The sequence below is a fragment of the Vidua chalybeata genome, chromosome 7 (assembly GCF_026979565.1).
Source record: "Vidua chalybeata isolate OUT-0048 chromosome 7, bVidCha1 merged haplotype, whole genome shotgun sequence".
NCBI classification, from domain to species: domain Eukaryota; kingdom Metazoa; phylum Chordata; class Aves; order Passeriformes; family Viduidae; genus Vidua; species Vidua chalybeata.
The window spans coordinates 24,506,991-24,533,242 of NC_071536.1; the positions used below are offsets into that span (position 1 = coordinate 24,506,991).

The following is a 26,252-nucleotide window of genomic DNA, read 5'->3' on the forward strand; positions in this document are numbered from 1 at the left end:
TCTGTCACCTCCAGCCCTCTTTGGGCAGCACCTGGCTTGGAGCACCCTCGTGCCCCACCCTGCTACTCAGCATTCCCCACCCTGGCATCACCTGAGCCACCTCCAGCTCACCCCAGAGGCACCGGAGAGGACAGTAATTTTGCTACTTTTCCCATGTTCTTCAGCCTACATCCCACCCCCCCCCCATCATGCCTGTCCTCTTTCCCCTCTCCTGCAGCCCCCCACACTCACTGCCTCCTGCCCCCCTACAGTTTCCTGGTGCTCCTCAGCACTGGCAAGCCCCTCAACATGTGTCTGTCTGAAACTCATAGCAGGGGGTAGAAAAAAAGAGAAGGGGAAGAAGCGCAGTGGTTCTGCCTCCCTTTGGGGAGTCCAAAGGGAAAACACAGCCAGCTGGATGCAGCATGTTAGGGCCAGCGAAGAGCCTCACCTTCAATGCTGCAATTTTAATTGAATGTAGTGTGGGTGGGTTTTTTTTATTATTTTTATTATTATTTGCCTCTCTGTGATGCCCAAACACCAAGCTCTGCTGTCACACTCCCTTTGGCAGCACTTTTCACCTTGGGAAAATGTGGAGGACCTCTCTCCACAGCCCTGTGAGTGGAGCAGCTCAGCCAAACTCCGGTCACACACAGAGCCTGTACCTCCCTGCACTTCCCAACAGATTCACAAGGACCCATGTGTATAGCGGGAGTATAGCCAGGCAAAGGAGGAGTAACACCAGTTCCTCCCTGCTCACAGAACTGGGGCCAGTAACAATGAAAAGCTCAGCTCCCATTACAACCTGTCAGCCATGGACAAAGGATGCACAGGGACAAATCTGCACGTGATGCATCAGGCAAAGAAATGTCCTGCAAGTACTGTGGAGGGGAAAGACAACAGTTTTCTGGCATCCTATTTCATTTATTCCAACTTTATGTAACTTGGCTTTCTTAAAAGGGAAGGCAAACAAATAAGAAAACTTCCCCATTCCTAAACAAAACAAAGTACAAACTGCAGATGAGAGCCAGCATGTGCAAGTTTTATATGAAAAAGCAGAACACCCTCAGATGTTAAAAGAAAACAACATCATTTTTACAATTACTTGGTTTTGCATGGAGGTGTGTTTTCTTCTTTCATTTCCTCCCATTCATACACATCCACGTATGCCCATCCCCAACTTTTCAAAGGGGGTTCTTCCCCTGTCTCCTCCACTGCCATGTCCAAAGCCCTGCAAAGGCACGAGGGCCCTAATTTAACAAAGCCCACCTGTGCCCTTCACACTTCGGATCTGAAATGTGGGTCCAAGAAGGTAGACAAGAAACAACAAACCATTTCAGAAAAGCCCAAGATGTTTACTCCAAGGAGAGAGTTTTTGCAATTGCTCTAATAAGGACATCCATATTAAAAAAAAAAAAAAAGAAGAAAATAATAAAACCTCCTTGCTTAGGCTATGGGGAAGTTATTTATTCTCAGTATCGTGTGTTACACACATACTGTGTGTTCTGTACAGAAAGAAATCAACAGGTGAATTAACAGCAGAGACACATCTCTCCTCAGCATGTCCAGCACAAAACCTCTCAGAGCACCTGGAATCACTTGGATTTAATCTATAGAAATGTGTATGTGGGCAGAGGAGTGTGTGTGTGTATGTGCCTGTGTGTGAGTGAGGGCCTTTACAAAGCAAGATATATACTGTAATTTACTTACAAAAAGAAAAAGTTATGTGCTGAATAACAGATGCTCACTTCAGTCCCAAGCAAAAATGGAGGGACACGGGCAACTGCTTGGGAACTCAGGTTTTAGATGTTTTGTTTTTTTCCTATCTAGAAATAAAGAAAAAATTAATAAGAGAAAGAGAGACATTCCCTGGCTTGTTATCCTAAACCTACACACGCATCCTTCCACCCAGCCTCGGCAAGTTCATTTTAGCTCCCTCGGCATAAGCTGATCCTAAGAAATACTGTGCAAAAGCCCTTCAAATCCCTTGGAAAAACAAGCATTTAGCTTTGCTATCACCCAAAGGCCCCATGCCACACCAGTGGCTGAAGCTGGGCCCCTGTGGAGTTGGCTGTGCCCCAGCACAAGCAAAGGAAGCACCCAAGAGTGTTGTTAGGGGGCAAGGTGGCAGCTGTCTCATCTTTAGCCCTTTCCCTCACTGCTGCTTCCTTGGGGAACACATCCCAGCTGTGGTGGTATATTCCAGCTGGGAATCTGGGGTCTTTCTTCCTTCCCTCCCTCCCACACCACATCCCATGCCAGGACTGATGGCTGGGCTGGGGCACAAGAGACTGACTGGCAGGACACAAGAGGCAGGTGACAATATTTACAGTCTTTGGTCTTGGGGAAGAGAGAAAAAGAGGGGAAAAGGCTGGGCTCTTTCAGTTTTTTTACCCTCTCCCACTCATAGCAAGGGGTTTTGTCCCCTGGGAGGGGTCAGGGAGCACATGGCACTCTGTGCTGGAGGGTGCAGAAAGATGCCGCAAAGCAGCAGGGAGGGCAGGGCTGCAGGGCGAGGAGCAAAAAAGACCAGTTCTCTGGTTTATGTTGGGTGAAAGACTTAAGAAAGCAGTCCCTTCTCCTTGCAAAACCCCCACCACCTTCCCCTCCCGTTATCCCTCCCCTCCCCAGGAACCAGGCAGCCGAGGAAGGAGGGCAGCACCCAGTCTCTTCCAGAGCCTAAAGAGACACGCTGAAACCCATGTAAAATCCAGCACTGGGGCCACAGTGAGCCACCTCCAGCCAGCAAGATCACATCTGTCTACTGGCTCCGCAGGGCATGTGCTCCCCGGTCCTCCTGCTCATGGGCTGTATAGAAGAGGTGGCACTCGGGGTCCCCGCGGATGGTGGGTGCACCCTGGATCACCTTCCCATGGATGGGGTCCACGCACCAGCACTCGCCACGCTGCCCATTCACCGACATCTTGCACTGCGTGGAGAGGAACAGGACAGGTGTCAGAGTCAAGAGGACAAAACAAACCACTTCCCAGGTCACCCAGCCCAAAGCCCCAGCACTGGCAGAGCTGGGGTTTCTCTCGTGATCTGGCACTAGTTTAGATTCAGGCAAAATCCATAGGATGCTGTACTCAAACCTCCCAGGGCCTATGCTGCACCAGCAGTGTTACTCCAGCAGTCCAGGGTGAGGGCGGCTGAACCTCTTTCCCCAGGGGCTGTGCCAGGGACCAAGAAGCCAATTTTAATGAACCAGAAGGACAAGTGCCCTTAAATGCATCACCCTTTGCCAACTGGGGATGAAAGCATCCAAAGAGACAAAGTTCCCTTAGGAAAGAGGGATGAGACAGACTGACAGAGGAGCTGTGTAGGATTCTTCTCACCTGCAGATTAGGCTAAACAAACATCAGATCAAGGCCCCCACAGCCAGACCAAACAGAGATTCACTTTTCCCAGAACAGAGGCAGGGACCATGGTGCATCTGGACCTGGTCACTGTCCTCCCAGTCTTGTTAGAGAAAAGTTTCTTGGTCTAACAGTTATTGTCCTCGTCCTGCCCTGCAGTGCTGCAGGCACTTTGAACCTGATGTTCATCCCTCCAGCCCCAGCAGATACATTTCTGAACAGTTTGTAGTGGGAGATGCAGAGGTCACTCCAAGCAGGCTGACTTGTTCCTCAGGCACAAGGAGCAGCAGAGACTCTTTTTCTGTAGCACACGAAGCATCACTGCAGTGTTCGGGCTCATTCCCCAGACATGGCTCATCTTACAGGCAACCTGCCAGCTCTGCTCCATCCAGCCCTTCCAAGTGTGCTCGTGCTGGGGGATCCAGCCAGCTCATGGGGCTCTTCAGGAGTGGATGGGTGAGGGCCCAAGTGGGACAGAGACAGGAGAATGGACAGAGGGAAATTCTCTCAGAGCATCTTTTTTTTTTTTTTTATTTAATGCTTCTGATGAGGGGGTAGAAGTAGCCCTGAGTAAAAGGCTTAGCCATGAAAACAGCATGAGTCCACTCCAAAGGCTCAGCTCTAAGGAATCCTCATATCCAGATACTATTCACAGATTACCCCAGTCAACCCTGCACCAGCTGTTGTTCCTGCTGTTTTTCCCGGCAGTTTTTTCCCCATTCCTCAACCACTGACACCTGATGGTTTTGCATGAATGAAGCCAGGAAGTCAGAATTCAGACACACCAGATATCTGAGTTCTTCTGGGTCCCATGAATACCTTCAGAAGCATGCTGCACCCCAACCCCACTCTGCCTGGGAGGAATCCCTCCTGGAGCTGTGGGACCAGCCTTGACTTGTGGAGGAAAACCAGTGAAGTGCAGTAGAAACCTTCCTGACTCCCAGAATCTCCTTCTGCTTTGTCTGCAAGTATTCAGTATTCAGTCCCTCTTTGCTTTTCTTCTGCAGCAGGGCCCAGACAGGACAAGATCTGGCTCAAAGTTCAAGAAAATACACCTGAACAGATAAGCAGCTCTTGTGGGGAAGAAGAACTAAACCAATTCTCCATCTCTGGACTGCCCACAGCCACGTGTGGATGTGGATTTCATCTCCACTTGCAAACTAGTGGCTACAAATGCACATGGGTGTAACTTAACCTGTCCATGTCTGTCCAGCATTTGCTATCTAGCCCACACCTCACATCACATACACGGTATCAGCCCAGCCCTGAACTATGCATGTTCTGTGTCTGCACATGATGGGGACAGACAGTGAGCCAAGGGCTGCTGCTGGAAGCACAGACAGCCCCAGAGCCCCCACTCTCCCCACTTACCTGTTTGAGATTGTACAAGCCATGCTTGTCACAGTTGGGGATGTGAAGGGAGTAGAGGTGCTCCAGGGGCCCTCGCTCATCTGGCAGCCGCATGGTGGATATACGTTCCAGGACCTGATCCAGCTCCTGCTGACAAGGGGTCTGAAAACAGCCCAGAAAGCAGAAAAATAATGTATTATCAGGACAATGGTTCCATTCAGCATTAACACTGTGGACAATGGGAACACCAGTAGAGACGAACACATGTGCATCCCTAAAGACACAGGTTTGCCATTGGGTCCTTGCTGCAGAGTCCACCTCCAGGCACCCAAAATCAGAGTCGTGCATAGACATGCATGTCTCCCATGTACCTGATGTGGCCAAGAGCCACCATAATACCAGGTACCAAATTCTGGATACAGAGGAGAAACCTCAGAGAGGCTACCATGGCTCCCACTGGTGGTAAAAAGTGACATGAAGCAGGGCTAGTCCAGACAGATCAGGAAGGTTTCCATACGCATAGCCCAGAGCACACACCTGTGATGCAGTTTTGGCCCAGAAGTACAACTCAAAAGCATGTGAGACTCCATGGGAGTGGAGAGGAACATCTGGGAATGGGAGTACCCCAAGCCAGCCTCTGGAGGCATCCTTCTTGCTCCACAGCAGCTCCCAGACAGAGCTTCCAGCCAAGGCAGTGTGGTTGAAATATGCCTGATGTGAGTCAAACTGAGTCCACGCCTCTCTGATTTTGCAGTGGGTGAGGGTTTTTTTTTTTTTTTTTTTTTTTTGCAAAGGAGCAGCAGCAGTGTGTGAGCTCTCAAAGTTGATGGTGCCTGGTTTTATTTCAAACTTCTGTTTTGCCTATTCCTTGGAAGGCATGAGGACTCTCTTCAAGCTACTTTTTGTCCCTGTGCTCCCCAGATATTAATACTCTGTATGTTTACAGGGATGTATATTGTGGACCCCTTGGGGTGGGTTTCAATCCCCATCCCCATTCCCATCCCATCTAGTTGCCTTGATCAAGCTTCCCACTAGAGGGAAGCCACGGCCAAGAACTGGGTAAGAGACAGGGACAGGCAAGCAGACTGGGAGGTCTTAGAGCACTCTCCCTGTTACAGGACAGTCACACAGGTCATCCTCGAGGCTTGTGGCATCCTTTAACCTGGACTGGGCTGCTGCAGCAGGCAGACAGCCCTGCTTCTGGCCCCTCAAATCCCCTTGAGCCATGGCAGCATAGGGAAAAAGGGTGTGAGAAAGCCAGTCCATGGGCCAGGGCATGCCTGCACCGGTGCAGAGGTGGGTGCTGAGCCAGCAGAAGCCCCTCTTCCAGAAGTGAAGCTGCAATGAAAATAATGCATCCTGACCAGCATATAAAGTTCATCAGATGGAGCGTTCAGCCCCAGCATTAGGCCAAAAATGTTTGCTTCTCCCCAGGTTTTTCTTTCAATTTATTTTTTGTGTTTTTAAGACCGTTTATTGCAGATGCCGCTTAGGCTTTGCATTCAGCATTTCCCAGTGAGCCCACAGCTGCCCTCCTTAGCTCCCCACAGCTGCCCCCCCTCTCACCCTGCCCGTCGACAGCCGTGACTTTTTGGAGTCCTCGTGGTTGTGATGGGCCTTGCTGACTTTGCCCATCTGCCGTTGCTGCTCGTTCACCTTCTCCCTCATCACTGCCAGCTCCTTCATGCCTGTCTTCATGGGTTTCCTCCCTCCAGTTCCACTCAGGATCCCCACAGTGCCATCCACGTGGTTCTCAGCAAGAATGCTCTCAGACCGGTCATCACCATTATCTGCAGGAGACAGGGCAGACAAGGAAAGTGTCCAGCTCAGTCAGGCGCTGCCTCACATGTTCATCCTGCCCTGGATCATTTTCAGATGTGGCTGGTTACCAAGCCATAAAATCTTTGCATGCAAAAATTTTAAATTGCATTAGCCCTTTCATCTGGAAGGTGAGAATAGATTCTTTCATTCTGGAGTTATTACCACTCTAAAAGACAAGTTTAGAGAGCAGGGGAAATTGCTGCTGGAGAAGTCCTTTCTGGCTTTTCTGTGACCTTCTAAATTACTTCCAAAGAATGCAATTTTCCCATTAGAAGTCCAGCTGGATTAGAGATGCCGAGTGTACTTCAGCTCCAACACTTAAAACCACAGTGATTAGTAACAATACCTTGAGTTCATCTGTCATCCCCCAGAATATCTCCAGGAATACTTACTCAGTATTCATGTGTTAAAATAAATTCTCAGGTCTGCTTTCAAAAATACCTCACCTCTGTACTGTGGCCATGTGGCCACCCTAACATCCTTTGGAGATCCTGCCATTTCAGTCATCATCATCCTTGCCATACCATCTTTCCCATTGCTTCTCATACACTATCCTACTCATTTATTTTCTACCTACTTCTGCATTTGGCCACTTCTGCTGACAGTGGAACAGTCACAACTCTGCCACTGCCGAATGCCACAAGATCCCAGTTAGTTCAGCCATTTCAAAATCAGTTGGCAGAAATCTGGGAATTTCTGGTCTTTTTCCATCTCTTCTGCTGTGCTTTATGCATTTTCCCAATTCACCAGGAATTTGTGAGAGTAAACCTTGCCACCGCAGGACACAATGGTCACCATGCTGCAGCCACCAGTCTCTTTGGACTTTGCAGTGGAAATGAGGACAGTTCTCAATTCCTCCTGTTTGCTCCAAACATCTAGCAGGTGACAGCTGATCACCCCTTGTTGCCTGCTCTGATCTGGCTGGGCAAGCACATCTAATACTATAGTTGAATAGAATATTGAAGCTGACCCTGAATTAAACTGGGACTTGATGCAAGACCTCCAGAGGTCCCTTCCAGGACAAATCAGGATTGAACCCACACATGCACATCACCTCCCAGTGCAATAACCCAGGCCAGGCTTTGTACATCTCGGTATATATCTCTCTACATAAGACCGCTTTAGCAGCTCCATAGGTACCATACCAGGGGACAGACCAGGCTGTTCTGGTGATGGTGACAAACAGGAAGTGTCTTTCAGTATTGCCAAGGAAAAACTGCAGCACCCAACTTCCCAGCATCAGAACTCTCTCTGGCACCTCCAATTTCAGCTTTCCAGTATTATGGAAGTCAGGCACTTATCTAGAGGTAAAGAAATCATATCAAACCATGCATGATGCAGGGCAAGCAATGCTTTAGCTCACATAACAGTGCTTAATTTATGGATCTCTCCTGCTTCTCAGGGGACCAAGCATATAGAGCATTTACAGATGTTAAAGTTCCTTTTTTAAGAATCTGCATGATGATGTTTATCCCTACAGTCAGCATAGCCCTACTGTCATGACAGAGTGAAAAATCATAATAGAAAGTGTTTTATTTCTGCCACAGCTTTCTAAGCTCTTTTCAGGTATTACAACCCCAAGCTCACAAAGGAGAAACTGTGAGAAGCATTTTGTCTGAACTTACTCAGCAAACATGCAGCTACCTGATGCTAAGATGGCCCAGGTGGGCTGTATCAAGGAGCCATCCAACCCGGCCTGCCATTCATGAGAAACCATCAGCAGCTGCTTGGGAGCAGAAGAACCATTCCCAGTCTGTGCTGCAGACCAGCAATAAGAGCACTTTCATGGCTGAAGGCTGCATCTGACCCACAGGATTCAAAAGCCACCAAAGACCCATCTCTCAGTGGATTTGTCCAGTATCTTTCTGAACTTCTTCATGGTTTCCAGAAATACTAAATGCATTTGGTCTGCAGGTTTTTAGCTGCTTAGGTAGCAACTATGAAAAGCAAACATAGGGCAAAACCAATCTGGCAAAGCCCATTACTTTCCTCAGTTCTGGTTCCAGATGAGAATTGAGACCAGGTTTGATAGCCAGATGGGCAAGCTCAAAGTCTAAGCTGCTGTCTGGTGATTGCCATCTGGCCATCATCCTAGAAGTCAGACAAGCAATATTTTGAGCAGGAATATTCTGTTTATACACCAGTCTCCCCATTAATTAGAAACACATAGTGAGAAGAGAGAAGGCCGTGAGGTCGCCTTTAGAGAGAATCAACTAAAAAAGCACCATGAAGAGATGGGCAAGGCTGGAGAGGCAAGGCTGGCTTAGGAGAGTTTTAGGAGAGCCTTCTGACCTCTTTTGTGCTCCTCCCCTTAGTGCCCCACAAGTTGTCAACAACAGCAGAACAATGGCAGCAGCAGCAGGGCAGGTTCTAAGACACACTGCAGTCCCCTGCTTCATTCAGAAAAAGATGGTACAAACTGACAGAAAAGCAGCAAACTGGAAGTGATGTCTTCCTCCATCCATTCTCACTCCTTCCTGCCTCCAACTAAAATACATAGACATCTGCCCAAATAAGCACTGTGCTAGTAAATGAAGGCGAGCTGGTAAGCCTCTTGTCGGCTGATTCATTCACAAAACCTGCTTCTGATAATATTTTTGTTCATTTTTCTCACTTTCCAATACTAACAAGTATCAGCCCAAAGAAAACCACCGATGGGAGTGGAGTGTGCAAGCCAATGTGCATGAACACACCCAGGGACAGAAGAGATTGGTCTTGGCTCCCCAGGCACCATCACAGGAGCAAGGATCAGCGGCCAGGAAGGTCTAGCTGCTATTGACTGTAAGCTCTCCTCTCTAAGGCCAAGTCAGCCATGGTGAGCCACGCCTCTGACCCTGCTGCCAAGGCTGATGGCAGAGCCCCATAGCAGCTTTTCCATCTCCCAAATCTGGTGCTGCTCTTAAGAGAAGCTATCCTGACTTGGAGCTTCCAGGGGTGGCTTCATCACAGGGGAAGGGAGATGAGACAGAAGAGGTTGGCCCCATGTGCAGAGCACCAGCATTTCTTTCAGGACAAGCTGCATGCACAGGAGAAGGCTGAGAACCAGGTGTGGTGGACCACATTTGAAAGAGCAAAAGGGCCAGGGAGCAACAAGAAGAGTGGAGAGATAAAAGACTCGAGGTCAGGACAGCACAGAGCATGACACAAGCCAAATAACCCCTCTTACAGCCAGATAACATTTTCTAATGCTGTCCAAAAGCTGCAAGTCATGCTTGTTTATTACAATCCATGAACTAATGAAGCCACCTACCACCCCAACTAGCATGGGATGGGCAGGTATGTAATAACCTCAAGACACAGAGCCCTAATCTGTCTGTCATCCTGACCAACGCCTTTTTGCTGACCAATTTCAATTCACTAAATATATCTGTAAGGAAGTGGTGCCAAACTCCAAAACAATTGTTTTATAGTTCTTTCTTACAGCATGTGGAAAACATCTCCTGTGTTATTTCAGATCAAAAGGTAGAGAGCTTTGTGCAGGGTGGGACAAGTGTGGCAGGAATCTAAGCAGATAGCTGAAGTTCTCCTGAATGCTGATGTAGAGTCCATGAAACACCTCTCTACTTGCCAAGAAAATGATTTCTTTATGGCCTTTTTCAAGGAAAATTCCCATTTGCTTCAATGGGGCAAGGACTTGGCTGAAGAAAAAGCCTGTTCAAATGGCCATCAGTTAACGTCTGTAGGGAGCTGCACCGTCTCGCCAACATTTTCAAAAGCAACTACCAATTTCCAGTGCTAAAATTTTTGGGAATCTGGTTTGAGACCTCTAGGCACCTCTGCCGAGACAGCTGAGAAACAGAGGGGCTGAAAAACAACCTGTCACTTCCAGAGCTACAAGAAAAAATGTACCACACAAAAAAAAGGCAGCTGCCTCAGGTTAAAAATATATTTTTATCCCTTTGAAGAGCCCTGAAGCGTATCAGGGCTGCAGAACGGGATGGAGCCAGTAGCACTCACTTAGCACAGGAAGGCCAGGCTCTATCACGGGGAGCACACTCCATGCCAAGGACTGCAGCTGCCCTTGCCAGTGCTGCTCCTGCTCACTCTGTACTTGCTTTCCTTCATCAACAGCTTGCCCAGAGGGTTTCACGTGCATTTGCTTATCTGTCCAGGGTGTCTGTAGTGTTTAAATGCTGATTAAGGTCCCAGACCCACAGAAAGTTTCATCCAAGTGGCCTTCAACACCCTGCCTGAAACCCCACTAACTGGGGTCCCGGCTGTGTCCTGGGTTGAATGGGGTTTACATCTCCCTTCCGCAGCAATCACAGCCTCCAATGGCCAACTCTTTCCTTCTGAAGATGTCTAAGGGCTTTGCAGTTCATTAATTACCCTGGAGACAGAAAGGTGTTCATCCTGAATTGCACATGGTTAAAGAAAAACAAAAAAAAAGGCACATAAATATTTGAGAGTGCTGCCCAAAGCCATGCATGGAATATATGGGCAAATCCAGAAGCTCCAAGTCCTGGCCTGGCACTGCACCATATACAGAAGTGAGCACCCTTGGGGTTGCAGGAATGCAGCATCCATGAAGAGACTCTTCACCCTGAGCAGTGTCATCTGTCTTATCTAGGTTTGGCAGGTTTTTTGTATCTTTTAGCTTTTTATGTCTGCAAGTTCTACCATTTCAGGATCATTTAAATGCCTTATTGCTTGCCACTTTTTATTTTAAGGAGCAGAGCTGCCTGTCCCAGGCTGCAAAGAAGCCAGTGCTTTTCCTGTGCAGCCTGAGAGCAGACAGAGCCTTTAAGCCTGACCTTTCATATGCACAACAGCCCCACTAAAGAATTACTTGTAAGAACGTAGGGAAGGAGCAGACAAACTCCAACCACAGCCCCGGTAACCTCTGCCTCATCCATCTGCAAAGTACATCAAGAAGAGCCCTGGGCAAGGGTGCAACAGCTCTGGGGTGTGTGTGTGTTATGACTTGGAACTCAGAAACCCCAGAAAAACTTTGCCAACAAGTATTATATTGGCATTGCAATTTCCTCACAGCAAGAGCTGCCAAGAACAAAGCCCACCCCTACACCGAGGACCTCTGGCCCCCACCCTACTCCCAGAAAGGACCCAGGGTTTGCTGTTAGCACTGCCAACCTGTAAAGCACTGAGCCGTGGCACAGCAGCCATCCACACTGGCAGCAGAGGGAAAATGTGGAAGCACCAGTACATGGTCTGGCCCCATCACTATCAAGCCAGTCTGGATGCAGCTGTCCAGAGGCAGATGAAACCAAAGCACCCACTCAAGTTTCACTCTTCGCTTTGCACCAAAGTGCATCTGGAAATGCTATGGAGAGAGCATAAGCAATGGGCTGTGTAGGAGAGGGAGCAATGGGAGAAGGGCACACATCAGAGAAGAAGTGTCACCTGCCCTGGAACAGCATCTCTCACAGAGGGAAACCATGGATGCTCAGGGTGTGCGGCAGAAAAGAAGACAATTACAGAGCAATTCTTCCTCTGCTCTCCTCCTGGCCATCGGTAGTTCAGAAACCGAAGCAATTTCATCTAGACTAGGTTTAACAGCCATTGACAGACCTAAGAGGGAAAAGCTGTTATTGACCTCTTCTGGATTCAAGTACAGGGACACCCTCATATTGCTTCCTGTCCCCTCTCCTCAGCCAACAGCCTGTTCTGCTTAGCCTCACCCAGTTCTGCACAGGGAACATGTCATGTTTAAGCTGTTGATTTGGTTTCAAAGAACTTACAAGTCCAGAGGTGTCTGTGCCACCCAGCTTTTGCAAGGACTGCCATGAAGACCAGTCATCCCAATCTCTCAGAAACACAGGCTATCATCATGGGACACCGATCACTTCAGAGCATCTCTCCATCTGCTGAAGAGCTCCCCAGGACTCTCTGCCTGCCTGCATTCCCAGGGTTATTTCATCACACCAACTTGCTCAGTATCAGTGAGGAATTGCACACCACAGCCAGAAAATTCCTGCATTAGTCTCCAAGAGCTTGCTTTACCTCTGTGATAAGCTGTCCATAAAGCACTCTCAGATCTCCTGGGGCCAAAAGCCCTAAGGGCTCTGCAAACACCTTTTTTTTTTTTTTTTTTTTTTTTTTTGCCATGAGATCTTTTCAGCCCATCTCTACTAGCAGGGAAGGCAGGACTGGGGAGGGAACAGAGAACAGCATGTTCTGGCCAGGGGTTGCTTAGCAAGTTCCTCTCCCTACCCTGAGCAGCTGGCACTGAGGGGTGATCCAAGGGGCACCCAGTGCTTTCCTTTGACTCCGGCATCCTACAGGAAATGCTTTATGCTCCTCCAAAGTGCCAGGGACAGTGACTCCGGGCAGCACAGCTTTCAGCAGCTTGCTTTGCTCTCTTTTCTTTGCCTCTTCCTGGTGGCTGGAGAGCTCAACTTTCCCTCCTCCATCCACCTAGGTCCAGAGCCAGAGGAAAACCTCTTACCACTGCACAGTGCCCCGTAGCACACCTGTGCACCTCTGCACACAAAGGCCTCCAGGACCAAGAGCCTTTAAGCCTGAAGAGAAGCCTTAAGAGAAGCAATACTGACAAGAAGCCAATGTCAGATGAGGATAGAAGAGGGACTGAGATGTCCCTTTCTCCGGGCTTTACTTCAACCAGTCTTTTTTTTTCCTTTTTTTTTAACTAGGTTTGTAGACTGGTTTCCCAAGGATACAGGACTTGTGCAATTACACAGCCTACCTCTGTGTTTCTGCATGTGTGTATGTTTGTATGACTGCCTGTCTCCCTATTAGTTCTCTTCCCCCTCCACCTCTCAATATATCTACAAATACGTCAGCAAATGCCAACTGCATCTCAAATAGGAACACAATTCACAAAAATAGTTTAGTTTCCACCATTTCATGGAAACCTGAAACCAGGCTGAAGAGAGACAAAATAGCAGGGTTTTGTTAGTTTTCTTTCCAAATGATTTGACTGAAGGGCCAAGTAGCACATTATCAGTCCACTCTGTGCAGACCCAGCAAAGCACAAACCATCGCTGGGAAAGGTCTGCTCCAGCCCTCCTCCTGGCCAGCAGTGAGCCTGCATGTATTATTTGCAACATCCTGCTCTCTCCCGCACCAGGTGTTCACTGTGTGCCAAGAATGGTGAGAATGCTGTTCAGGACCCTCAAAAATGCAGGAGAATGCTTCAAGTCCTTTCATTTAGCAAGCTTCCACTTACAATCCTGCTTTTCTTTCACCACTTCCCCCGAGCATGGAGCTGCTGTGCATCCCAGTGCACACCTACAGCAGAGACACTCTGGACTTAGCTAAAAGCTGAGGCTGAGGAGTCAGAGGGTCTCATCTCATGGCTGATGACAGTGTTTTTGTGCATGTACTTAATCTCAACATGTGTGAAGGCAGCATGCTCAGGGGAAAGACCTTTAACGCGTTTGGAAGGTTTTGCTGAGTGAGGCTCTCCAAGCTCCCTGCCACCATAAAAGCATTCCCCCTTGTTAGTGAACCGTATCTCAGCCTTTTCAACACAGTTCTACAATTAGCCCTCTGCAAAGCCCCAACCTTCCCAGCAGAACCAAATGAATTAACTTGAAAACACTTCCCAGCTTAAATTAATTGCACTGCAGCTTCCCAATTTGACACTGACCCTGTCTGTAAAATCCCCAGAGTAGTTACTATTTAGTCATTAGGGGCTTCTGCCTGAATGAAAGAAGCCATTAATCCTACCAGACCAAGTCTTCGCTCTCCTTCCCTGCTCACTCACATGCATCTGTGTGGTCTTCAGGCACCCCAAAAATCCTGAACCAATTTCTAGTATAAGATCAGCACCTAAATCCTTGGTTCCTATTTATTTTCAGATTAAAAGTGAACCACAAAACCACCTTATTCATTTCCTATAGGTTTAACTGCTGTGTTTGAATTACCTGTATTTCCACAATGGAAACATGGGCTCATCTCTAACCCTGAGCCCAAATCTATCAGGAGTTTTGCATCCCACAGTCCAGAGTATGCACGCACAGAAGAGTTTTCCTTTCCACAGCCTCCATGAGGGTGTCTGCATGTTCATTACTATCTAGATGATCTCTGTTTGGCATTGGGCTGCTGCACCTCTCTTTCCTGCAGGAGAGCCAGATGCTGCCAGAATTACAGGAGCTGTGAATCTCAGCAAGGCTGATTCCCAGGTATGACGCTCTGCAGCCTGCCAGGAAGGACTGATGAAGGATGATCTGATCTTACGATCTGATGGGTACACAATCACAAACAAGAAACTCTTCAAAATCACACTAAATGTTTCTGCCTCCCTCACATATTTTGGAAAAAAATATAGTACACAGAACCTTTTCAGACTGTTCTCCTATTTTTAAATTATTACATTTATAGGTGCAGGCAGCAACAAGCAAACACCATGCTAGTTGGAGACAGACTGCCAAAGATCAGTTTGAACCTGCAGAGATGGACTACTAGAGGAAGTACTCACATCTGTCCATGTCTCTTCAATAGGGTGCTTTAGCCAAATACAAGACGTCTTGCTTCAAGAAGAGGTGGCTGAAGGAAATTTTGTGGGTTCTTTCATATAAGAAGCTAAAGGAGATAGTCTCTGAAAATGCCCTCTGCCTGTTCTGTCTCTTCAAGGATAGACAAAAGCTCACCTAAAAGATGTCCTCTGGCTCTGGAAGCCCAACTGCAATTCACTGATTTGTGAGTAACCACTTGGTGCCTGTTCACAACTCCCATCAGGATCAGTGGCTGGTGGGGAAGTGGCTCTGGACACAGCATGAACAGAGGAGCCTGCAGCAGAGTCCTGCACCATCTGGGAAGGCTGTGTGCAGCACAGCCAGAATTCTGACCTTGGACTCTCAAGAAAGGTGGAAAATTCCTCAAAACTAGGAATAAAAACCCCCAATCAAACAAAAAACAACCCACAAATAAAGCAAAAAAAACCCACTTAAAATGCAAAAAGGTGCTTCATCCTGCCTGTGAGAGCCATCTCTCACCTATCTCTGGTATTGCTCTGCTCCCTTTCAGCCACACTGGCTTCTCCAGTTATTGTGCATACAAATGGAATTAACTTCAGTCATTTGTATTATTAGTTTTTAAATAACATCTCACTTTTCCAAAGTCAATTTTCCAGACAGCAGCTCAGGCCAGGGCTCCCCTCACCACCTACCCAAATCTCACTGCACATTTCCTAAAAGTCTGCCTTTTTCAAAACACACTATTATTACAGTAATTTCTTCCTAACTTCTCAGAAACTCTGCCAGAGCTCAATAGCCAATACCATCAGTGTCACCTTAAGGTCTGTCGGACCCACTGTCCCCATGCAGCCCCTGAGCTTTGCACCAGCCCTTAAAGCCAATCCTGTTTGCATTTGCCCCAGAAACCTGCATTCCCCAGGCACAAAGCACAGGTACCTCCAAATAAAACCAGAACACTGAACCGTAGGTAGAAGAGGGAGTATCTGCTGCAATTTAATTGAGCCTTTTTTGCCCATGAGCATCTCCCAGCTGCCTCCAGTACTCACAGTCATTATCTTCCCTCCTCATGAAGGCTATTACTTAGTTGCTATATCCCACATTTAAGCCACAAGTTGAGCTGTTCCCAGATTGTGTTTTTTTCTCATTTGACATCCAAGCTAAGCAACACCCCAATTGTTTCAGGTTATGTCAAAACACTTTGGCCATCTTTCTTGGGGCAGTATTTCACTCAGTTTTGCAGTCACTTTGCTCAATTTCTTTAACCCTTGTTTTATCCTTCTCCCAGCTAGAGGCAGAGCTGAATTTGAACCCTTGTGTTCAAGTACTCCATGAGAAGGGACTGAACCAGGTCTTGCCTGTGTATTTGTTACGCACATTTACTATTTATCTTAGTATGTGCATTTGCTGAAACAAGGCAACTGCAACTCTAAGGATAAAGTCTTCACTGATACAGCACTGCTACTGAAATAACCAGGAGCTCTGACAAAATTAAGGCTTTGCAGATTCATCCCACTGCTGACCGGCACATGCACACATGCAGGAACACAATGAAGCGTTCAAACTCATGGACACTCTATCAGACGCAGTAGTTTGATCTGTAATAACTGTTTGTGCCATATAAGGGCCATGCACAGTCAAGTAATGCAAGGCACCTTTACGGTCCCTCAGTGACGTCCAACCTCCAGAGCCTACAGCATGGCCACATCCATGCCACTCGGCCTTCAGAAGGGGAAGCTTCCGCCCCACAGGTGTGAGGGAAGCAGTGCCAGACAGCCTGCTCCTGCACTCTCATGATATTGCTTTAGTCTCTTGCCTTTTTTCTATAAAGCCTGGATCTCGTTTTGTTTGAAAAAGACTCTCTATTTTGGGCCACCCATGAAGCTGCCCAAATTCAAACCTCAGGAGTTTTTAGACTCCTGCTGAGCAAAAGGCAGGAAGAGAGAGTCATAAAACTGTGGTAGAGGAAGGAAGAAAAGACAGGGGAACATCAGTAGCTGCATTCCCAAGGAGGATGGAGGCATGGCAAAGCTTAAGAAACAGACCACCACAGAACACAGTGATGGAGACAAACGTGATAACCCAGCTGAACCACTGGAACGGAAGCTGGGATGCACATCAGTCAGCTTTCCATTTGTGTACAGCCTGCCAGCACACTCAGCCCCAAGCACCCTGGTGTGTTTGCTTTACACCTGATCTACACAGCACCCCTTTCTTGGCCAGACAATCTGGATACTCCTTAAAGCCTTGGAAGAGATCCAGGCATGTGGCAAAGAGCACTCGAAAAGTCGTATCTGATGATACACTGGGTGGGATGGCCCCCAAGTTAGAGAAAACCACCCCTGCCTTTGTAAACGATCCAAACAGTGAAACACTGAGCTTCTGCAAGGAAGTGCAGTGAATTCCCCCAGCTTCAAGAAGGACTGGAGTTCCCATGGAACTCACCCCAAAATGCCATACACCATAAGCTGGCTTGTGGCATATGGATGTTTACATCCCAACTCCAAACCAACCCTGAACATGATGTACACCTGACGTGGGTCAGCCTCCCCAGCCACAGTCCAGACAGCTGCTCTGCAGCAAGTACGGCTCACACTGTACTCTGCTCACGTTGTACAGCGTGCAACAGGTTTCACCTGGCCTTTATCTATGGTATTTTGGAACCCCCAAATTTTCAAAGCAAATGCAGCAGTCATTTAAGGGCATGTAAGTCCCCAAGCATAGGCTCTGCGGAAGGAGCTTGCCCAGGGGGGCACTAAACCATCTCAGGAGCCCTAAGGTGGGAGGCTGTCAGTAGACAGATTGCCCCAGAGCGCTGTAATTCGCACTGCTCTCCACAGACCACCACCACTGGAAAGCACTGTAACCACAGCCATCCCAGAGGCAAGGTGGCAGGAGCCAAGGAGACAGTGGGGAACAGTCCCCAGCAGCTACATACCCCCTTTCATCAGTGCCCAGAACAAAAGCACTGCTGCACTATTCCCCATGAGGAAGCAATGGGCACCTGCACCAACCTCCACCACACTTGGTCCATAAAGCTCCACTTCATTGGAGCCACTGTTGCCACATCTGTTAGTGTTTTAAAGCACATACATCTGGCTTAATTGAGCACTTGACTTTATTGCTGCTTTATCTCCATTTTCTGAACAGGCCTTGGGGAGAGGGCTTTGTGTGGCTGAAATTTGCTTCTTTTTTCATTCTTCCTTTTTTAATTTTCTTTTCCACTAAATTCCCACCTGAAGTAGGAACAAAAGCCACTCTGACAGATACTCACACTGGGGCTGTTTTTAGGAAAGTCTCCTCTCTAGACAATAAACCCCATGCTAAATATTCTGGTTTATGTGCTACAAAGCTGCAGACTTCAACTCCACCAATCCTCCCTTCCCACTCTGTTTCCCCAGAAAAAAAAAAAAAAACAGAATTAGTGGCAGAAGGTGGTGTAGTCATGTCAGGAAGAAAGAAAAAGGATCTTGCTGCCCCTGCTGTCTCTGAAACTTTGCCTCTGCCAAATTACAACAAACAGGAAAAGCAGAATCAAAACACAGCCCCCATGTCCCCCTCCAACCACCCAGTGCAGGCTGTGCTGGTGCCAGCTACCACTCACAAACAATCACACTGCAAGATTTCTCTGGTACATCCTTCCAGGTGGCCTGAACAACAGAAAAGCCCAGCTCAGGAAGCCTGCATTTGATGCATGCAGCGCTTGAATCCCTTCCAAAAAGTACAAGGATCATTCATGCCCCTTCATGACTGAGGAGAGGTTACCTGAAATGCCCTTTGCCAGCTCCTATATGCCTGTTTCCCTGTGAAACCAGAAGCCAGGCACACAGTAGCTGGGTACATAGAGGAGCACTGGCTGTAAAGTTAGCTGTTTTCCCACTAAGCCACCCCAAGTATTTTGCAGTCACTGGGAGAACAGGATTGGTGCCTCCTGGGGCAAGGAGTTTGGGCACCTTCACTGGCCTGTGGCATCCTCACAGGGGCCCATGCCCAGCATCCTTCCACAGCTTTCAGGCCATGATGTGGGATGGGCACCATCCCAGACAGCATTTCTCTCACTGCAGACAGGCTGAGACTGCTCAGCTGGCGGCCTGACTGCCATGGAGCACCAGATGCACACAAATACATTATGCTGCTTAATACTAACACAGAATGCAACCCACACAAGCAGCCCAGGAGCTCTATACCTGCTGAAAGCAGAATGACCTGCTGAAATCAGGACTATTGCAGCTTCAGGGTAAGTGACTGAAGTGATGCTTCATCACACCACCACACATCATGGCTGTGATGCAGCAATCCCCAAAATCTGTTTCAGGCACCCAGAAGGAAGCTCCTCAGTTACACCATCACTTGCTTTTTGTGCCCAGCAGATATGCTCCCCACCCCCACCAGCCATCTCCCAAGTGTCCTGCCCTGACCTCAGCTCCTTGTTCTCCTGCCTGCCACGTACAAGAGAATCCTCTTCAGCCAGTGTCACACCTTGTGAACTCTGTGGCTTTCAACCCTTCCAATGGAAGCAGGCATCAATGTCCTGCCTGACCCCCTCCTATGAGAGTAAGATATTCAAAGCACTGTCAGCTCTCCCAGTGTTGTGTTCCAGTTTGATTTCATGCTGCAGTGCTGAGTCCAGCCATCCTTTATCCCTGCTGCCTGGTATCTTTTCTCCGATGTCTAAACACAAAAGCCACCCTTGAAGCGAGCAAAAAGCAAGGCACACTAGCAGCAGCTGAATGAGCTCCCCTGGTCCTTCCTGTCCCAGTCCAACAAGACTTCAAACCCAGGAAAAGAAATATCTGAATAGCGAAGTGAAAGAGAGTCAAAATGTAATTAAACTCTGCACTTCCTATCCCAGACTGGCAATGGATGTTCCTGTGTGTTTGATAATTACTCAGGCACTCTTCTTTCACTAGAGAGGAAAACAGACCTGTCTTTAACAAGACAAACTTCTGGATTCCTCGGGAGGAAGGCAGGGGGCAAATTACAGTCTCCAAACCTCTCCCCACCCTCCTCTCTTCCTCCAGCACAGCTCATAGGCAGAAGCAGAGACATCTTTCCTATGAAAAAAATGCCTCTTTAGGCTTTACAGTTGAACCCAGCTGGACTGCACCTGTGGGAACACCAAGTTATCCTCAAAAGGACACCCCATCTACTATAGTTAGGGAAGGCAGAGAATTTAGATAGTGCTATACAACCCACACTGACACCCCCTTCAACTACAACAGAGAGAGGGGACAGCAGATCAGCAGATGGCTTCTGCAGCATTGCTTCCCAGGGAAACAGAGCAGTCAGGGAATGAGCTGCTCCTCTGTGGCCAGCAGCTGACATCAGGAGGACTGTAATGACTGATCATCTCCTCTGCTTCTGGAAACCAGTGACATAGGGACTTTCCAAGCCAGAGGCTGTGCATGGCTCATCACATTTCCTAGCCAGCCATACATCTATCAATTTCTATACTTCCTTTTAAATGCCATTTATATATCAAAGCCATTTCAAGCTTCTTACAGGAGTGACCTTCATAGTTCAGCTCTGTGCCCTGCTTGATCTTTTCATGGAATGCCAAATGAAACTGAAAAATAGTGATCTTCTTGTTCCTGTTTCATAGCTTTCCCTCAGCCCACAGGAACAAGTTAGCAGAAAGACTTAAACACCACAGTACCAGCCTTTATACTCCCTTGAGACAGGCTTTGGAGACCCCTTAGCCAAGGGGTGACCTTCAGAATGATAAGTGCACCTGCTGTGTGCCATGCATGCCTCCAAAATCAACCACAGCCCTGGTGAGGGGCTGGGAGCCAGGACACCTCTTCTTTAAAAAGAAAGAAAAATGCCCAGCCTTTTTGCAACTACAGAAGGCCTTGGCATGAGCTAAGGGCACAGGAGCAAAGCCAAAGCACATGGAAAACAGCAGCAGCAGTTCTTACTGCCGCCTAAGTGGAGAGCTGGGACACCACCCTAGAGCAAGGAACTCACTGCAAGCTCCTGATGAGCTGCACAGGGTGCTCTGACACAGAGACCCCTCCAGTGCCACCTCCAGTGCTGCCCCGATGGCCCCAGCCCATGTCCAGCCCATCAGCACTCGCTCTTGTCACACAGTGAAACATGTTGGCTGAGGGCCAATGAAAGCACCTTCTAATGGGATTTTTTAGGTTTCAAGGATATCAGTGTCTGGCACAGGCTAAAGTAATTAAGACAACTTCCAAGAGACAATCTGGCATTGATTAACCAGCTATTTACCACTGAACATTACAAGTTCCCACTCTAAAACTCTGCACCAGAACACTTGCTATTTCCTAATTGTTTTCTCCCTTGCCCCATTCCTGTCTCTCACAAAGCCCAGCTGTGGCCTCTCACACCCCTCCCTCAGCCTCACCATGCTTTGCCTTGCTAAATAAACCATGATGGTGTCAGCCAGACTAAAGCTGAAAGGCTTCCTGAGGGTTAAAGCATGTTGCTCTTGGCAAACAGATAAATCCAGTTTTCACTGAACAGGTCTCAAGATGGACAGCCCCAGCCACATGTGCTTGCAATCATCATATTTATATTTGAGTCTTCCTACTGAATACCAGTAGGAAGAATACCAGAGTAAGAAAAGACTTGGGTTGATCCCATTTCTACCAGCTTCATTTGGCTGATCCCTACACAGCCACAGAACTCTTCATCATCAAGTTCCTCCAGACCAAAGACATCCCTAACGCCACAAGAGCTGAGTTAACTCATTTCACTACTCTCTCCTACATCACTTAGAAAGCGTGCCTGGAGGAGCAGCAAACAGGTAATGCTGGAGGGAAGGGTTTGTAGTGAGCAGGAAAGAGTTACTGGTGGCATTGAACATCTCACAGGAGGAGTAATGCAAATTTTGCATTCAAAGACAGGATTTGTTACAGGACCAGAGCAGGTAGAATGGGCATGTCCAGTTTCAGGGCACTTTCACATTCTTTCCATGTGTAATATCACCACCTGCTATGTCATCCCCCCTCTTTGAAAGGGAATTAGGAAAGTCTTCCATTCCCAGTGAGTTCCAGAGGAGCAAAATACACCCAGCCTCTGCAGTATGTGAGTCCTTTCCTGCAAAGCTGTATCATCTCTGCTTCTAGTGCCTGCACAGCAGCATGGAAGATGCATAGAAAGACAAGAAATCAGTGGGACAGGACTTTGACTCTTTTGAGGTCTACAGAATACTATGTAAACTAAGGGGGCAACATAAATATTTATTATTAAGGAGGTGTAAGAGAAGAGGAGAATGGAAACTGCTTATCAATAATGAAACGCAAAAGTGAGTAAAACCTGTGGAGATAATTCCACACAAGTGTCTTTCTTGTTCCTAAAATATTTAATGGAGCAGCACAGAAGAAAGTAGGACAGATTGGTCAGATAAGATACTAGAAAGGAAAAGGGCAACCCGGGAAAATTTGACTACACCTATAGTCAAGTCTAGGAAGACCAAAAGAACTCTTATAAATATGCAGCTTTTATGGAGATGAAAATTACTGGATTAGACAAACATGGACAATCCAAGTAATTAGTCACTGGTATCGTTTACAAAAGGGTTGTGATAGTGTATCATGTTATGAGTGATTTTAAAGTCAAGACCAAATGTTTTTTGTAGTGTTCTAATCAAAACAGTGGTTCACACAGCAAAAATCTGTGGTCTGAACTGTCTGAGGAAGCAGGCTTGAGAATGGGACACTGTCCTTCTGGCTGTAAAGCTGTGAAAAATTAACCTGGGAGCATCAGAGATGGATGCCCTAAGAGATGACCTGACACTGTGTGGAATGATCCCTAAACCAAGAACCTCCACCAAAGAAAAGGGCAGTGCTCAGATCACACCTACTGCAGTGGAGCTGGGATGGAGGTCTCCAGATGATGATTCTTTACAAAAGTGGCCTTGATCAGTTGCCACAATTCACAAGGTCAGCCTGAATCCTTAAATTGGACAGAAAATGGAGAAGCACCCATACAATGAAACAGCCCCAGAGACAGACAAAGGAACAAACTCTTAATAGAGCATCAGCTGGTGGAAAATGTGAGAAGTCATTTGAGAAGTCATCCAGACAAATTAACTTGGAAAATGGCAGAAGGCTGATGAATATTTTGCCTCAAAACAGCCATCAGCCTCCCCACGATGTTCCCAGAATGGAACTGTACAATGAGCCATAAATAGTCTGGAGTGCATCTTGCTCCTTTGCCCCAAAGGCAGCATGCCCATGCTGAGGGAGCTTGGAAGGGGAGAGAAGCAAATGCTTAAAATCTAACCCTCACTGAGTCACAGGAATAAATCAGTCTAGAAAGGCCCACTGTAAACTGGGGAAGAGCCTTTTGGAGGCCTTAAAGGCATGTGACACTTCTCAGTTTCTCCCCTACCAGCTTTTGTTTCATTTGCAATTAAAGTATCAGAGCTGCCAGGTATCCTTTTCCCCGTTTCTGTCAGGGCTGTTGGGCTCAGACAACATACCTGATACCTCCTCTTGAGCAACCGATTCTCTATCTCTGTTCCAAACTTTACCACATTATCTAGTCATTGGCATTGAATAAGGGCTTGGTTTTAAAGCCTTCCTCCGCTCACCCAATGCAAATAGTCACTTTCTGATCACTTGCTCCATTTCTCAAATCCCCTTTCAATTAAAGTGTAAGGTCACAAAGTACAGATTTCCTCATTTCAGCTCCCCCCAAAGCTGGAGTAGTTTGGCTTGGCTGCAGAGTAAACTCTAGAGCCTAAAGAAAACAAACACATAGGACACTTCTGCTACTCTGAAATGATGAGCAATAACATCTCAGTAAATAAAAAAATAGATGGAAACCTGCGTTAGGTCAGAGAATGTCATGCCACTTGGTTTGCTACAATTTAAAATAAAATCAATTTAAAAAACAGGCAGACTGCTGACCCTCACCTAAAACACAGTATTAAAAACAGCAAAATGATCTCTCCGTTCCCTTTGGAAATTCAGTACAATAAAACTTTTTGTGAAACAGGAATACTGCTTGAGCCTCAATTCAACTGTACTGTGAATGAAACCCCAAACTCTTCTCAGCACAATTTTACTTTGAATTTGGTCTTGATCATCATTTGGTCACACTGATCTTTAACAATCACTATCCCATGACAAAACCTGCCTTCTGCCAAGCTGAAGGAGCACTAGCATGGCAGTGTCAGCACTATGTCCTGTGTGTTGACAAAACCTGCTGGGCTCATGAAGAGAACTAAAACATTTTAGAAAATTCTTCTTTTAAGGAAAAAAATCCTCCCTAAGATTAGTGCAAGGGCCTCCTGAACCACTGAACTCTCACGAGACTGCCATGAGCCACATCACAGTAACCTCCTTGGGAGCAGAAAAGTATCTGCCCTGCCCTTGAGGTATCACCTGGAGATGTCATCCTAAAAAGACAGTGCTCCAGCCAGCAGAAGATACCATATTTTCTAGACAAGGTATTATTAGGGCTGAGTTATGGTATGACGTCCTTGTGCCAACACTATTTTCTCGCTCACTGTGCTCTTTCCCCTCCCTGTCTTTGTTTTCCTCCTGTAACTCATCAGAGCAGCCAAGTCTTACCCATGGCACAAGCTCCCACTTCCCTGGAGCTCTTCCCTGCACCTGTGCCTGCCTACATCCATTTTTCAGGCTCATGACTGCTGCTGAGGGCTTGCCAGCTGCTTTCCAGGGGGTTAACACTTTCCTCCCCACAGGACATTTCTCTGTGGATACAGGGTGGGCCTGGGTGGTTTCTTCAAAGCAGGATGGAAGTTCCCCCTCCCCCTGGGATCAATTAGCAGATGCAGGTCTTAGCTGTCCACTGGCAGGTTGCACTAGCAGAGCTCCCATTCATCACAGTCTTCAGTCTGGTCTTTCACTGCCCATCCCAGCACTCTGTTCTATTCAGCTTTGTCCCACTCCTGGCTCTCTCAACCATCCACATCATTTATCCTGAAGACTTTTTCTGTCTTCATAGCAATGAGCTTAACAGTGCAACCACAAGTATCCAACATCTTCACACCTACAGTTTCCACCAAGGGTAGTGCTCCTACCCTCTGATTAATTTCAATCAATTTGATTCTTTGACTTTCAGTTCTTACCCTCAGATTCCAAGATTTCCTTGCCCTCATCCCCTCCAACTGTATTTAACAACAAAGCAAAATTTGGTTAATACTGGATCCATACCTACATCATCTTTGATCTTCCAGTTGGTCCTTGCTGCACAGCAGCTTCAAGTCTGATTTTATTTATGTAGCTGAGAAACCTGTTGCTATTTGTTTTAATTTCTTCTGCCAGACCTAACACAGCATGACTTCTGGCAATTCTCATTTTATCCCTACCCTTCCTGACCTCTAAGACATTGCTTTTTTGCCAATTAGTCTTTTTTTCCATTCCTTACAGACTCTGTTTAATCCCAGCTATCCTTTTTAAGGTGGTGGCTATTCACCAGCTTTCAGCAAGGAGCCCTTTCTTGCCCTGTTTTCCTCCTCTGCCTAGGACCCCTAGTCCAGATAGTTTCTGTACCTCTGAATTAGAGGCTCTGTATCCTCTGCATTCACAATTCTCTGCCCAGATGACTTCACCCACCAGTTTTTTTTCATTTTTCAAAGTTTGCCCTTTCAAAGACAAGTATCCTAGTTCCAGATCTACTTTTGTTTAGGTTTCTATTTAATTTAAAAGGAATCCATTTTATGAGCACTAGGTCCAAGATTCCTCAGTACAATCAGGCCCTCTTAACATCAACATTAGTTACCAAAACAAACCTAAAATAGCACCTCCATTTGCTGGTGCTGTATTTAATGAAAAAAAAATCTGAGCTACCACATCCAGGCATTATCTATGTTTTACCTTATTAATAAAACGTGTTTGTTAATGTGTATTCCTAGTAAGATACATTCCTAAGTTCCCACAGAAATATTATTTTGGAAACTTTTATCTTTCCCATAACATAAGAGAGACATTTATTCACACAATCACTGCCACTCCATAGAATTGCCTTTATTTTTAAATGTTCATTTTTAATTTCACCTTCCCCACAAAGGTTGCCTTTCTCATCTTTACACTGCTATAGCTAGGACAGCATCACTACCAGACCATATAGGTGACATGCCAATGCTTCTGGTATCACCAATTCTGGGTCCTTGACTTCTGATCACAGCCACCCAGACCTTCCTCCTTTCTGAGGATACTATAAAAGAAAACAAAACACACCATCACGGAAAAACACCACCACAAAACACTGTCACTGCAGAACATTTAAGTCTGCTAATTGTGGCCTCATCTTTGGTCTGCTTGAGATGGGAGTCAGTAGTGTTGGCTCAACATGAGGGACTGTGAATGGACTTGTCATGGATGTCACAGGGCCTGGCACACCTCTTCATCAA

At 47.0% G+C, this 26,252-nt stretch overlaps 1 protein-coding gene across 1 annotated transcript in view; it reads right to left on the minus strand.

Moving 5' to 3' along the window:
- Positions 1 to 1,000: 1,000 nt before the first annotated feature.
- The window catches only part of IGFBP2 (insulin like growth factor binding protein 2), a 58,495-nt gene continuing 33,243 nt past the window's right edge, over positions 1,001 to 26,252 (minus strand). The window contains exons 2-4 of the mRNA XM_053947335.1: positions 6,252 to 6,475; positions 4,707 to 4,847; positions 1,001 to 2,908 (exon numbers count right to left, since the gene is read on the minus strand). Coding sequence (XP_053803310.1) covers positions 2,741 to 2,908; positions 4,707 to 4,847; positions 6,252 to 6,475 — 533 coding nt within the window. The 3' untranslated portion in view covers positions 1,001 to 2,740. The remainder of the gene's footprint in view (positions 2,909 to 4,706; positions 4,848 to 6,251; positions 6,476 to 26,252) is intronic.